Source organism: Schistocerca piceifrons, chromosome 2 (assembly GCF_021461385.2).
Source record: "Schistocerca piceifrons isolate TAMUIC-IGC-003096 chromosome 2, iqSchPice1.1, whole genome shotgun sequence".
In the NCBI taxonomy this organism is placed as follows: domain Eukaryota; kingdom Metazoa; phylum Arthropoda; class Insecta; order Orthoptera; family Acrididae; genus Schistocerca; species Schistocerca piceifrons.
Genome location: NC_060139.1, coordinates 829,388,395 through 829,400,868, shown reverse-complemented (window position 1 = coordinate 829,400,868; position 12,474 = coordinate 829,388,395). Strand labels below are relative to the sequence as shown.

The 12,474-nt window shown below is 39.1% G+C and overlaps 1 protein-coding gene across 1 annotated transcript in view; it reads right to left on the bottom strand.

Annotated features, from left to right (window-relative positions):
* The window catches only part of LOC124776751 (PCI domain-containing protein 2), a 68,860-nt gene extending 61,879 nt beyond the window's left edge, over window positions 1-6,981 (bottom strand). Inside the window, exon 1 of the mRNA XM_047251878.1 lies at window positions 6,717-6,981. Coding sequence (XP_047107834.1) covers window positions 6,717-6,752 — 36 coding nt within the window. The 5' untranslated portion in view covers window positions 6,753-6,981. The remainder of the gene's footprint in view (window positions 1-6,716) is intronic.
* Between the last annotated feature and the right edge of the window lie 5,493 nt (window positions 6,982-12,474).

The following is a 12,474-nucleotide window of genomic DNA, read 5'->3' as shown; positions in this document are numbered from 1 at the left end:
GTGTTAGTTTTACATCCTCTTGCTGTACAAATACATTATCTATTTCAGTGCTACTGTCTTGAACTATATGTGCAGGGAAACTGATCACTGATTCTAAGTTATATGACATTGATAACACTTCTAGTTCACTTCTGTTGATGTGTTATATTTATTGAAGGAACTGTACTCCTCGCAGCAGAAAATTGAATGCACTCTGTTTTTTTTTAAAGTTCAGAAAGCCCATCCGAATAAAACCAATCATTAATAACTTTTCCAAAGACGTTATTTGTGTCATTTTCTATTGGACAGACAGCATAATTGGGAGTCAAACTTTTTTATGGACAGCTCCCAACTTCTAATGGGGACCTGTACACTGGTGCTAACATCAACACTACATTATCTAGCTGTAGTTCACATTCACAAACTTAAAGCACTGATCGACACAAAATTTGCTTACTTCTACAGTTTTTTATTTATGCCCCTGTTTTGTGAAAATGGCAACTCCTCCTTTATCCACGCTTAAGATGCTAAATTATACCCATTTACACTGGCACTATCCATCCCCACAGTTCAAACACACAAAGTATATCAATCTCATTCTTATTTATGAAATCATCTAAAGAAACTAACAGCTCATCTACTCTGTTTTTTATTCCCCTAGTATTTTGGTGATGTAAGTTGATACTACCTTTAGCTTTGTCCCTATTTCCTGTAAATGAAGCTTCTTTTATTCTAATTTTCTTTGTTGTTGTCTGTCTGGACTTTGGCTTTAATCTAAAAAACCTGTCTGCCTCATCCCATTAACCACAGGGATCATATCTTGTGTGACTGTGGCCCGCCTTCCAGTATCTGCTAATAGAGAGGCAAACTTATCTTTCCCCTTCCGATTTAGGTGCAGGTCATGTGCAGTGTATATCCACCTACCAATAGCATCAAATGGAACACCACTTACGTGAGATTTTGCTGGTGTCTGGGGTGTCCTGTTCAGCTCAGTGTTAACATGCCTTACAGCAGCATCTACCCAGGGCCGATCATGGTGCTGAAAGACTTCCACAAACTCCACATTTGTGTGCCCAGTTTCTGCTCCTGTTTTATCCAGGTCACTCCTAATACTATATCTTGGATTCATAGCCAGGCTGTTTCCTGCTCTCCCAACTATAATTACCTGATCTTCCTTCTGAAAGTCCCTACACAGCTGATCGAAGTTTTCGGTCAGCTGGATTAGGCTAGATCTTGATTTCACAAAACTACACCCTTCCCATGACTGCTACCTAGAAGCAGAATTCTTCTTTTCTTATTCTGATTTGATCCTGACCTGTCTTTTTTCTTTAAGCTAATATTCTGCTTCAATCTACATTCAACTACATCTGGATGAGGCCCTTTTTCCACTACTTCATAGAGCAAACCAAACTGGTTTACTAACTGAATTTTGAAAGTTTTTTCAATGGTTTCCCTTTTTCGCAGTCTGCTTGCTACCTTTTCCCAGTGCCCTGTCTCCTTTCCCTCCCTTAGCATATAAAATTCCAAATTCACGTATTTTAATTCAGCCTTAAGGGTGCAAATTTTTGTTCCTCTTCAGCGATTTTTCGGTCCTTTCTACATAACCTACATTGCCATTGAGATTATCTTCATTTACACACATAACTACAAGTTCAATAACCTCATGTACTCTCTCTACATCTGCTATGATGTTGACATTTATACCTGAACTACTTTTGCTGTCGATTATGACAAAATCCACCCTGTCACTGTAATTTACACAGTAACTGACTCTTTGTTCTACCTTTCTAAACACAATGAATCCTACTCCTGTCAATATTACCCTATAATTGTCTGACCACAAATCTTTACCTTCTTTCCACTTCACTTCACTGACCCCTCACTACATCTAGACTGGAGCTTTGCAGTTTCCTTTACAGGTTATCTAGCTTTCCTACAACATTCAAACTTCTGACATTTTATGCTCCATCTCTTACATTACCCGTTCAATGGTTACACAATCTTTTTCTCATGGTTACACACCCCTTGGCAGTTCCCTTTCCGAGTTCTGAATGAGGGCCTCATCTGGGATCTTTTGCTAATGGAGAGATCATTATAACATTTTTTCTGTTACCAATCACACGTCCTGTTGATGTAAATTACATATCTTTAATTCAGTGGCTTCCATTGCTTATAACATTGTTCATAGCTAATTCTTCTGCCTTTCTGGAGAAGTTTCCCACCCAAAGGGCAAGAGAGAGGCCTCTGTCTCCTCACCTGCCCTCTTCGAGAAGACTGCTGCCTGTACGAGGATGTCTCCTTGTACCGGAAGTCTTAGGCCATTGCTGAACGTTTATTTTCTTTAATTTTTGCGGTGGCTAGTGTCGAACCCAGAACTGAAGGTTACCACTAGACCACATCAAAGGCAATGAAAACCTGGTTTACCAATGCATTTGTTATCTGAAATGTCTCAGCCACAAGTCATGGAGCAGCAGGCAAAGTGGGTTTGTTTGAGTTCTACAAAGTTTTCATATGGTCCTGGCTGGACTAACAGAGTGAGGTCCATGGATCAGCAATACCTAGGTTTGAAGACTGACAATGCTATTCACCATGGGAAAGATAACCACAGGTGGTTACAGAAACAGTTTCGTAGCCAGCTTCCAAGCTGGTAGCCAGCCACTGTTAATCATTTGAAAGTTAACTAAAAATGGCTCTGAGCACTATGGGACTTAACAGCTGTGGTCATCAGTCCCCTAGAACTTAGAACTACTTAAACCTAACTAACCTAAGGACATAACAAACATCCATGCCCGAGGTAGGATTCGAACCTGCGACCGTAGCAGTCGCGCAGTTCCGGACTGCATGCCTATAACCGCGAGACCACCGCGGCCGGCTGAAAGTTAACTCCCTATGGTATGTCAACCATGCAGGTGCTTGTCTGTTCCAAAGTCACCAACAGTTCATCTATTGCAAATGGCACATGCAAACTATCCCAGTGGTTCATGCCAACCCAGAACTCATAGAATTTGCTACATCGAACCAGTCCTCAGACTGAAGACCGCAACAACAGCATTTGTTCTGGACTAAATGTTCATCGCTACCCATGGTTGGCACCATCTTCCGTCCTGGTTGCTAACAGGGTCCAACACTTTTTTGAATTTAATGAAGTGCTAGAGATATTATACTCCAAATTATGTCTTTACAGAAACGTTTCACTTTTTTAAAACTCACAATCATTATAGACCTGCCCACACTACAGGGTCTTAACAGGCAGTCAGCCTTGGTTGTGCTGTAATTTGCCCAGATAGTGTCTTTGAAATCTCCAACCAAAGAAATTTAGTATCTGTGAAATATAAATCATGATATCCTTACAGCACTGAAGCATATGAGATGCATTCTAGCCATGAATTTCCTCTTCTATTCAGACAATCTGAGGGCTTTTCAAGCCACCCACTTGTACTCAGAAAAGAAACTCATCTTCTTTTTCCTGTGCCCTTGTCCTGCACTGGCACAGCATCAGCATGGTTATTAACTGATTTGGCGTGGTTAGTTTAACGGATGGCTGGGTGTCCTTCCTGTTGTCACCCCACTTCCCCACCCTAAATGCTTGTGAATTGTGTAACTGAGGCTGCACTTGGGTGCCAGCACAGTATCCATCGAGTGGGATGTGGGAAATTGTCTAAAAACCACATCCAAGCTGACCAGCACACCAATCCTTATTGTTAATCCATCCGGTAGATTCAATCTGGGGCAGGTGACCTCCCCATCCTTGAAGTGGCACTTCAACACACACACACCTATCTGGATGAGTGTACTCAGAAAAGAAATTTGTAGTGAAAATCAAGGATTTCCTTCTTCCCTTAAAGAGAATGAGGAAGAAGGTTTTATTCTGTTGGATATCAGAACAATTTACAATGTAGGGCAGGAAACTCGTGGATGCACTAGCCACAGTGGCATGCAATATTCTCATTCTTGATTTACAAGATCACTAACCATTGGAAAGATCAGTGTTTGGTTTTGAATCTTACCAATATGCAGTACACAAATGTGTGTACATAGAGTTATCCATGAAATCAAATGATCTTGTGGCATTACTGGCTGGAACTCTCCATCTGGGGTTGTTTGGCTGCTTGGTGCAAGCCTTCCTATTTGATGCCACTTTGGCAACTTGCATGTCTTTGTAATGATCAGATGAAATGATTGGGACAACACGAACATCCAATCCCCGAATTAATGGGACGACAATCTACATGTAGTCACAGTAACCACCAGACCACGAGCTGTCGACCCATCATCAGTTGCAATAAGTGTAACGAAGGTCCGCTGATGTTCTTTGTTGCTTCCTTAGTTATGAAAAGTCTCATGTCTTACACCACAACATAGTCCCCCTGTGACTGTATATCAACTGTGTGGTTATTTGAATTTATTGATACCAGGTGCTCACTATGGCATAATGATGTGGCATTTGACATGATGTGGTATAAACAGGGATAAGACAGAACAATAATAATACTTATTTCGCTAGCATATTCTATTTTAAGCGTTTTTTTTTTTTTTTTTCTTTTGTAACAAACTGGTCTGTAGCATAGCCCATTGTCAAAATGAGACTGAAAGCCGAAAGGCTGCGAGTTCACGAAGTCCACAAATTTTTTATCATCAGAATAACTCCAATTATTCTTATGGTGTGTAATTTATACATTTCAGATTTCAGTGAGTGGCTTATGTCCGCCACTTCAATGGCGTCATAGGTCAAAGCTGAGAGGAGGTATTAGTAGGATGAAAAATCCCAACTACGATACATTAAGAAGTTCCAGATAAATGCATACAAATAGAGGTTCCATTCTATTTTGTTTCCTCAATAACAAAAATCATTTTTAATTCCACAGATATTCATACCTGAATTTTTACAATCTACAACAAATGCATCATTTCATAGTGTACTTTTAACTACATATATAAAAAAAATTGGGGGTCGACAGAAGCGTCCGATCCCACGTGTCGACTTTGACCCGTGACGTAAGGGTGTTGTCGTGTGTGACGTCATGACGGCGCGGAGTTTGGTTTGAGTGTGGCTGTCTCCAGTTCTGTTTTATCTTATTTTATTTACTTTTCTGATCTGTTCGTTCTATCTCGTGAGATTTTTTTTTTTTAATTTAAAACACTTATTACTTATTTTAATTATCTGTTTCCTCGAATTTCTGTTTTAGTTTATTATATTTATCTTTCTGATCTGTTCGTTCTATCCCGTGAGGGTTTTTTTTTTTTTTTTTTTTTTTTAGAAAGACAAAAAACACTAATCAGGTACTGAAGAATCTTTATCTTCTATGGGTTGCAGGGGTTACGACCCCTGGGGAGGTGGGTGGGTATTCATGCATGGCTGTCTTCACTTACACGTTGTAGCTACGCAAGGCGTATAAATTTGTTTATATTTAGTTTGCCCCCCACCCAAAACACCCCATTTCCCGCACTTGTCCCGTTAGTGTCATTAGGCTTCTTGTGGAAAGTGTGTGTGTTTGTTTTTGTTTCCGCCATATTTGTGACGTCATGGGTCAAAGCAGACGGGTGGGATCGGACGCTTCCGTATTTCCAAAATTGGGCTGGTATAAATGTTAAAGCAGTTTAGCATGGAATCCAGGCACAGCGTAGTTCAATCTGATTCACACACACAAAGGACGTCGAGGTCTGGAAGTCATATTACTGCCAGGAGGATGGAGGTATTGTAGGAGGGTCAGAGGAGGGGAGGGGGGGGGGGGGGTTTCACATAGATCCATCTTGGGACTTAACACTGAAAGTTTCTATTTACAGAATGCCAAACTACAAGGCAAGTACCTTACCCCACTGCCCAAAGTGAATAAGATGTGCAACTTCCATCTTGCCAGTCCCAGCAACATTACTTACAACACAAAACACACGAACATACAAATCACAAATATTAAGCTACTTCCATCTAAAAGTCCCAGCAACATTACTTACAACACAAAACACATGAACATACAAATCACAAAGATTAAGTTTTCTGTTAATCAGAGACGGCTATTAGCAGTAGTTTTTCTGTCAGCCCTAAATATAGTAACAGTTAGAACACTTCAATCTGCACCTACAAACTTAGTAACTAAAGCTGGCTGGGAAAACATCTCTTTCAGTCGATCATTTCGGCGACTTACCTAAAAATACAACGTTGAATTCACGCCAAGGCCTATAACATACACACATACTGAAAACAGCTATAAACATTGGCAGGAGAGATAAAGTCTGGACTGAAGATTTATTTCATGCTTTGAGTTTACATGGGCAGATCAGCTGGATGAACAATAGATATATTGTTTGAATGGAACGTGCTACTGTACCTCCTCTCCAACGACCCTGGTTGCTGATACTAATTTGTAGCGTACCTGGATGTCTACGTTAGGATCAAAGGTGATAATTCGCTTTAGTGTTGATGAAGCCAACAAATATGAGTGTCAAATACAGAATTTGGTAACCGACTGCCTTTCAGGATCACCTAATGTTTCCACAACGGCTAAATGTTCAGTGACAATAAGTCAAAAATATTTCATTACTGATACTATAACATCTCTACAAGTCTATATTCGCTAACATAATGTGGATTGGTTTCTATAAGAAGCAAAATTAAAAAATGTCAAAAAATTAAATTTGAAGCGGAGGTGTAAGATAAGCTTACTATTATTTTAAAACTAAGTGAAAACACCATTCACTCACGTATGTGAGACATCGATGTCAAAATTATTTTCACTCACCCTTTGCAAGTACTGGTTGAGGCTCAGATGTGCCATCCTTAATTGGATAACGCACAGTTATCCCTAAAAATACTATATTTCTGCAGTGTTTACATAACAAGTTTAAACAACAGACCGCAACATAACATTTCAAACACACCTCCCAGCACCGTAGACTTCACAGATACTGCAACATACAGTAAACAATAAACATCTCAAGTTCGGCTTCCATAGACATTGAAAAGTTGCACAGGTATACCGGACTACCGCTCGTGCACGCCAGTTTGCCTATGGAGGAACAGTACTGGCTCACAGTAAAGTCAGCTAGTCATTGGCATGAGCAAAGAGATAGAATACAGGCATGACGGAACGGAAAATTTACATTCTACGTCAAATAACAATTCTCTAAAAGATATACTGCGTAACAATGACAAAGGAAAGAAGAAGATGAATTCGAAATATTTCTTGATGTAAGGTTGATTCACGTTTAACAGAACGGGAAAGCACCGAAGAGGGCGTCAAAAAATTCTACAGTGTATTCCAATGGACGGCATTAGACATAGAGATCACTTAGCGGCGTTCACCAAGGTCACCAGAACTGGACGGTATTGAACGGAGTGGAACGCAAGTGTCAAAGTTCGTCGAGAAGAAGTAGACATTGATGGGAGGAACGATGTAGTCGTCTGCTAAGATCGGAAGTTAAACTATTCTCACGTGCTTTCTCATGTTATACTAGCAGATAATGGCAGAGTGGTTTGCGCGTTCCTATTCCCAAGCGCAGGTTGATTTCGCTTCCCAGTGAAACTTCTAGCTTCTCAGTAGAAGCTATAGCTATACTCGCAGTTTTACATTGCTTCCAGAACATCCCAATTAAAAACATTTTGATTTCGATGGATTGCAGAGGCTCACTCTAAGATATGTTCTTGTTGTAAGACGAAATAAATAACTTTTTATGTTACATCATAACCTACAATCATAATTTTGCTGCTCACAACTAACGAAAATTCGTGCAGTGTAAATTGCGTTAAGGGACTTAATTATACTTTTAAGAGTGTAGTTCGTGCTGCAATGCGTGATAAATGTAAATGTCGCTGTAGGATAGTCAAAGAGGGAGTGGTATGTATCGACTGTGAATCGGTATTTCCCTGGTCTGACTGTAGTGGGGAACTGAATGTGGAATTCAACCATGAAACGGTAGCCTTTGCAAAAAAAAAAAAAAAAAAAAAAAAAACAAGACAATCGCTGAGCAAGACACAAAAATTTGTACCCTTCAGCTGAATTAGATCACTCGACATTCGAAATAGATGGGTTGAAGAGGGAAAAGGATCTTGGGAAATGGATATAGGTAACAATGAACTGGCGAAAGGAGAACAGCTCTTCAACTTCATATACATTTGTGCTAACAGAATCGAATAACTTTGAATTGTTACCTGAAGTAGGAGGGAAGAGCCTTCCTTATCCAGCTGTAGGTCACAGGGTACAGCATACTTCTAGCAAAGAAACTCAGTATAGGTTGGTAACAAAAGATAGTAGGAAGGAAAGAGTCTTGCAGCTAGGTAGTAGTCATGGGAGGTGTCTAGGACAGATGGTACAGACAAATTAGATACACAGTAGCAGGTCACAAGTATTATGAAGTCAAGTACTACCCTTAGCCAGATGGCAGAGGACATAGAGAATTTGTGCAAAGGTTTTGAAAAATAGGGGTCAGGTTATTATAGTTGATGGATGGTGAACAGCCCGGCTATGAACAGTTATTACGGCATTAGGGGGTGACATGGATAAAATACGAGTAGCAACTCTACACAAAAATGTGAGCTTTGTGGAGGTCCTGCAGCACCATGCCCAGCCTTGGGTGAACGGTGCTGTGGTTTACGTGAACACCAGGTTGAAGGGGCTGCTGCTAGCTGGAATGAAATCTCATATGAGTGCAATGCCAGCTGCAGCAATTGTTAGGTCAGAATATACTAGACATGACCTACACCTGAATATGAGAGGGAAGGATAGGTTGACTGAGCTACTTGCAAATTATATACAAGTGGGGACACGGGGGAGGAAGGGGGGCACCATCACACATAGCAAGATCCCTGTGGTTACTGGTGTCAGAGGGGTACCTTTTTTTAGCTTAGATCAGGATTCAGGTACCTTGTCTTGAAAGAAGTAAAAATAACAGAAGAGCCCCACAAATAGCGTAAGAAAGGAAGGCAAGATTAGTTTATTTCATCAAAACGTTTGAGGACTGAGTAATGAGGTAAAAGAACTTCTTGTCTGTTGGGAACATTTAGAGAGCTCTGAAAAGATAGACATTCCATGCCTGTCTGAGCACCACATAACCACAGCACTAGGTAAGTTGCATATAAAAGATCACACTATAATACTAACCTTACGACTTATCTTAGAAGAAAGATTAAGAAAAGGCAAACCTACGTTTCTAGCATTTGTAGACTTAGAGAAAGCTTTTGACAACGTTAATTGGAATACTCTCTTTCAAATTCTGAAGTTGACAGGGGTAAAATACAGGGAGCGAAAGGCTATTTACAATTTGTACAGAAACCAGATGGCTGTTATAAGAGTCGAGGGGCATGAAAGGGAAGCAGTGGTTGGGAAAGGAGTGAGACAGGGTTGTAGTCTCTCCCCGATGTTATTCAATCTGTACATTGAGCAAGCAGTAAAGGAAACAAAACAAAAATTCGGAGTAGGTATTAAAATTCATGGAGAAGAAGTAAAAACTTTGAGGTTCGCCGATGACATTGTAATTCTGTCAGAGACAGCAAAGGACTTGGAAGAGCAGTTGAACGGAATGGACAGTGTCTTGAAAGGAGGATATAAGATGAACATCAACAAAAACAAAACGAGGATAATGGAATGTAGTCAAATTAAATCGGGTGATGCTGAGGGGATTAGATTAGGGAATGAGACACTTAAAGTAGTAAAGGAGTTTTGCTATTTAGGGAGTAAAATAACTGATGATGGTCGAAGTAGAGAGGATATAAAATGTAGACTGGCAATGGCAAGGAAATCGTTTCTGAAGAAGAGAAATTTGTTAACATCGAGTATAGATTTAAGCGTCAGGAAGTCGTTTCTGAAAGTATTTGTATGGAGTGTAGCCATGTATGGAAGTGAAACATGGACGATTAACAGTTTGGACAAGAAGAGAATAGAAGCTTTCGAAATGTGGTGCTACAGAAGAATGCTGAAGATAAGGTGGGTAGATCACGTAACTAATGAAGAGGTATTGAATAGGATTGGGGAGAAGTTTGTGGCACAACTTGACTAGAAGAAGGGATCGGTTGGTAGGACAAGTTTTGAGGCATCAAGGGATCACAAATTTAGCATTGGAGGGCAGCGTGGAGGGTAAAAATCGTAGAGGGAGACCAAGAGATGAATACACTAAGCAGATTCAGAAGGATGTAGGTTGCAGTAGGTACTGGGAGATGAAGAAGCTTGCACAGGATAGAGTAGCATGGAGAGCTGCATCAAACCAGTCTCAGGACTGAAAACCACAACAACAACTATTGCAGAACACAAGTTCAAAACATTGAGACAGGTAGATGTAGTGATCAGCATATAGAATTATGCTGAAAAATAGTTCACTTTTAGTTGTAACTGTATACAGATCGCCACCAGGAAATTTCGATCTATGAGGACCCTGGATTGCTTACTGAGTTAACTATCAGAGAACAGCAAACAGTTAATAGTCTCTGGTGACTTCAGTGTAGATTTTCTGAAGGATTTTGATAAGAAAAATGATCTGGAAACCTTATTTGGATCATACAAGTTGATCTCAGCAATTAACTTTCAACACAGGTGGATAAAGACAGCAGGGCCCTAATTGACAATGGTTTCTTTTATGAAGCTCCAGTAACGAATGATCTCTCTTATCATGATGTACTATTATTTAGGATAAATAATATCATGCCTTACAGTATGGATACTCCTGAGTGGAAATCAGAATAATTAATGACTCCAGAACAAATTTTTTAAAGAATAGTTTAGAAGAGATGACATGGAATATAATTTATAATGAATGAAATGCTAACGTAAAATTAAATCTGTTCCATGGTAAATCCATATCACTATTTGAAATGAGCTTTCTACATAAGCTGATCAGAAGTGACACTAAACAGCCACATCAAAAACCATGGGTCCCTAGATGTATTAAAGTATCTTAAGAAAGGTAAAGGGAAATGTATCTTTTGCCAAGAACAAGAAGGGATCCTACAGTAGTTATACACTATAAAAACCACTCAAAATTTGGAAGAAAGGTTATTAAAAATGAAGGAACATACAAATGATGTCGGAAATCAGTACTTCAGAGAACAGACTTAGAGCCATATGGAATGTAGTGAAATGAGAGGCAGGACAACCAGCCACAGAACAAGACAAAAACACTATTGAATTGAATGGAAGGTTTATAAATGATTAGTCACAGGTAGCAATTACATTTATTTAACAATCATTTATTAAATATAGCATAAAGCGTAGGTACAAATATTTCAAGAGCAAACTCACAGCAGTATTCTTTCATAAAATTTGGGCATATGAATGTATCAACAACTTCTCCTTCTGAAATTAAGAAAATCATACATTCTATCAAAAATAAAAGCTCATCTGGTTTTAATGGTGTTTCCAGCAGAGTAGTAAAGATTACGTCCCATGTAATACGCCCAATCTTATCCGAAATACGTTATGCTTCCGTCTTTAAGGAAGGTGGCAAGAGATATGTTAATAACTACCAACCTGTATCACTGTTGACGTCAATCTCGAATATTTTTGAGATGGTGATGTATTCTAGAATACTATCTCACCTTAACAACAATAGTATCCTAAGCACATCACATTTTGGATTTCAGAAGGGTTGTTCTACTGAGAATGTCATTTACATGTTTACTCACCAGATTTTACAAGGTCTTAACAGTAAAATAGTGCCAGTTAGATAAATTGACATTTTATGGGATTGATGGTATAGCCAACCATTGGATAATGCTATATTGAACCAAGAGAATGCAGAAAGTTACACTTAGTAATTCAACCAATATTTTCCAGGGACATCATTCTGACAGGGAGAAATCACGTATGGAGTTCCCAAAGGTTCAATTTTAGGTCCACTACTGTTCCTTATATATGTAAATGATTTTCCATCCAGTATACAACAAGCAGAATTGGTTATTTTTACAGATGGCACTAGTATTGTAACCAACTGAAGCATCTGGACAAAAAAGAAGAAATGGTAAACAAAACCCTTAAAAGTATCATTGACTGTTTTTCTGTGAATGGTCTCACCCTTAATTTTAAAAAGACGCAACATATTTAGTTCTGCACATCTAGAGGTACTACACCAGTTACAAGAGTAACACATGGTGTTCAAATAATAAATAGGGCACAAACTTCAAAATTCTTACAGGTCTATATTGATGAAAATTTAAATTAGAAGAAACACATTTTTATACTCCTAAAACAACTTAGTTCAGCCACATCTGAGCTTAGAATCACTACAGATCTTGTGGAGAGGAATATCAGAAACCTAATTTACTTATTTTCATTCAGTAATGTCGTACAGAATAATGTTCAAGGATAACTCACCTTTAAGCTAGAAAGTGTTCTTCTGTCAAAAACACGATGCAGAAAATGGTGCAAACGAAGTGTGAGTAATTGAACAGTAGGAATTCTGCAAGAAGCGTACGTGTCGCAGTAGTTGCAGATGATTAGAATGAGACTGAGGGCGACGGTCCCTCCTTAAGAACATGAAAAGTATTATTAAATGTTAGACAATGAAAATTGT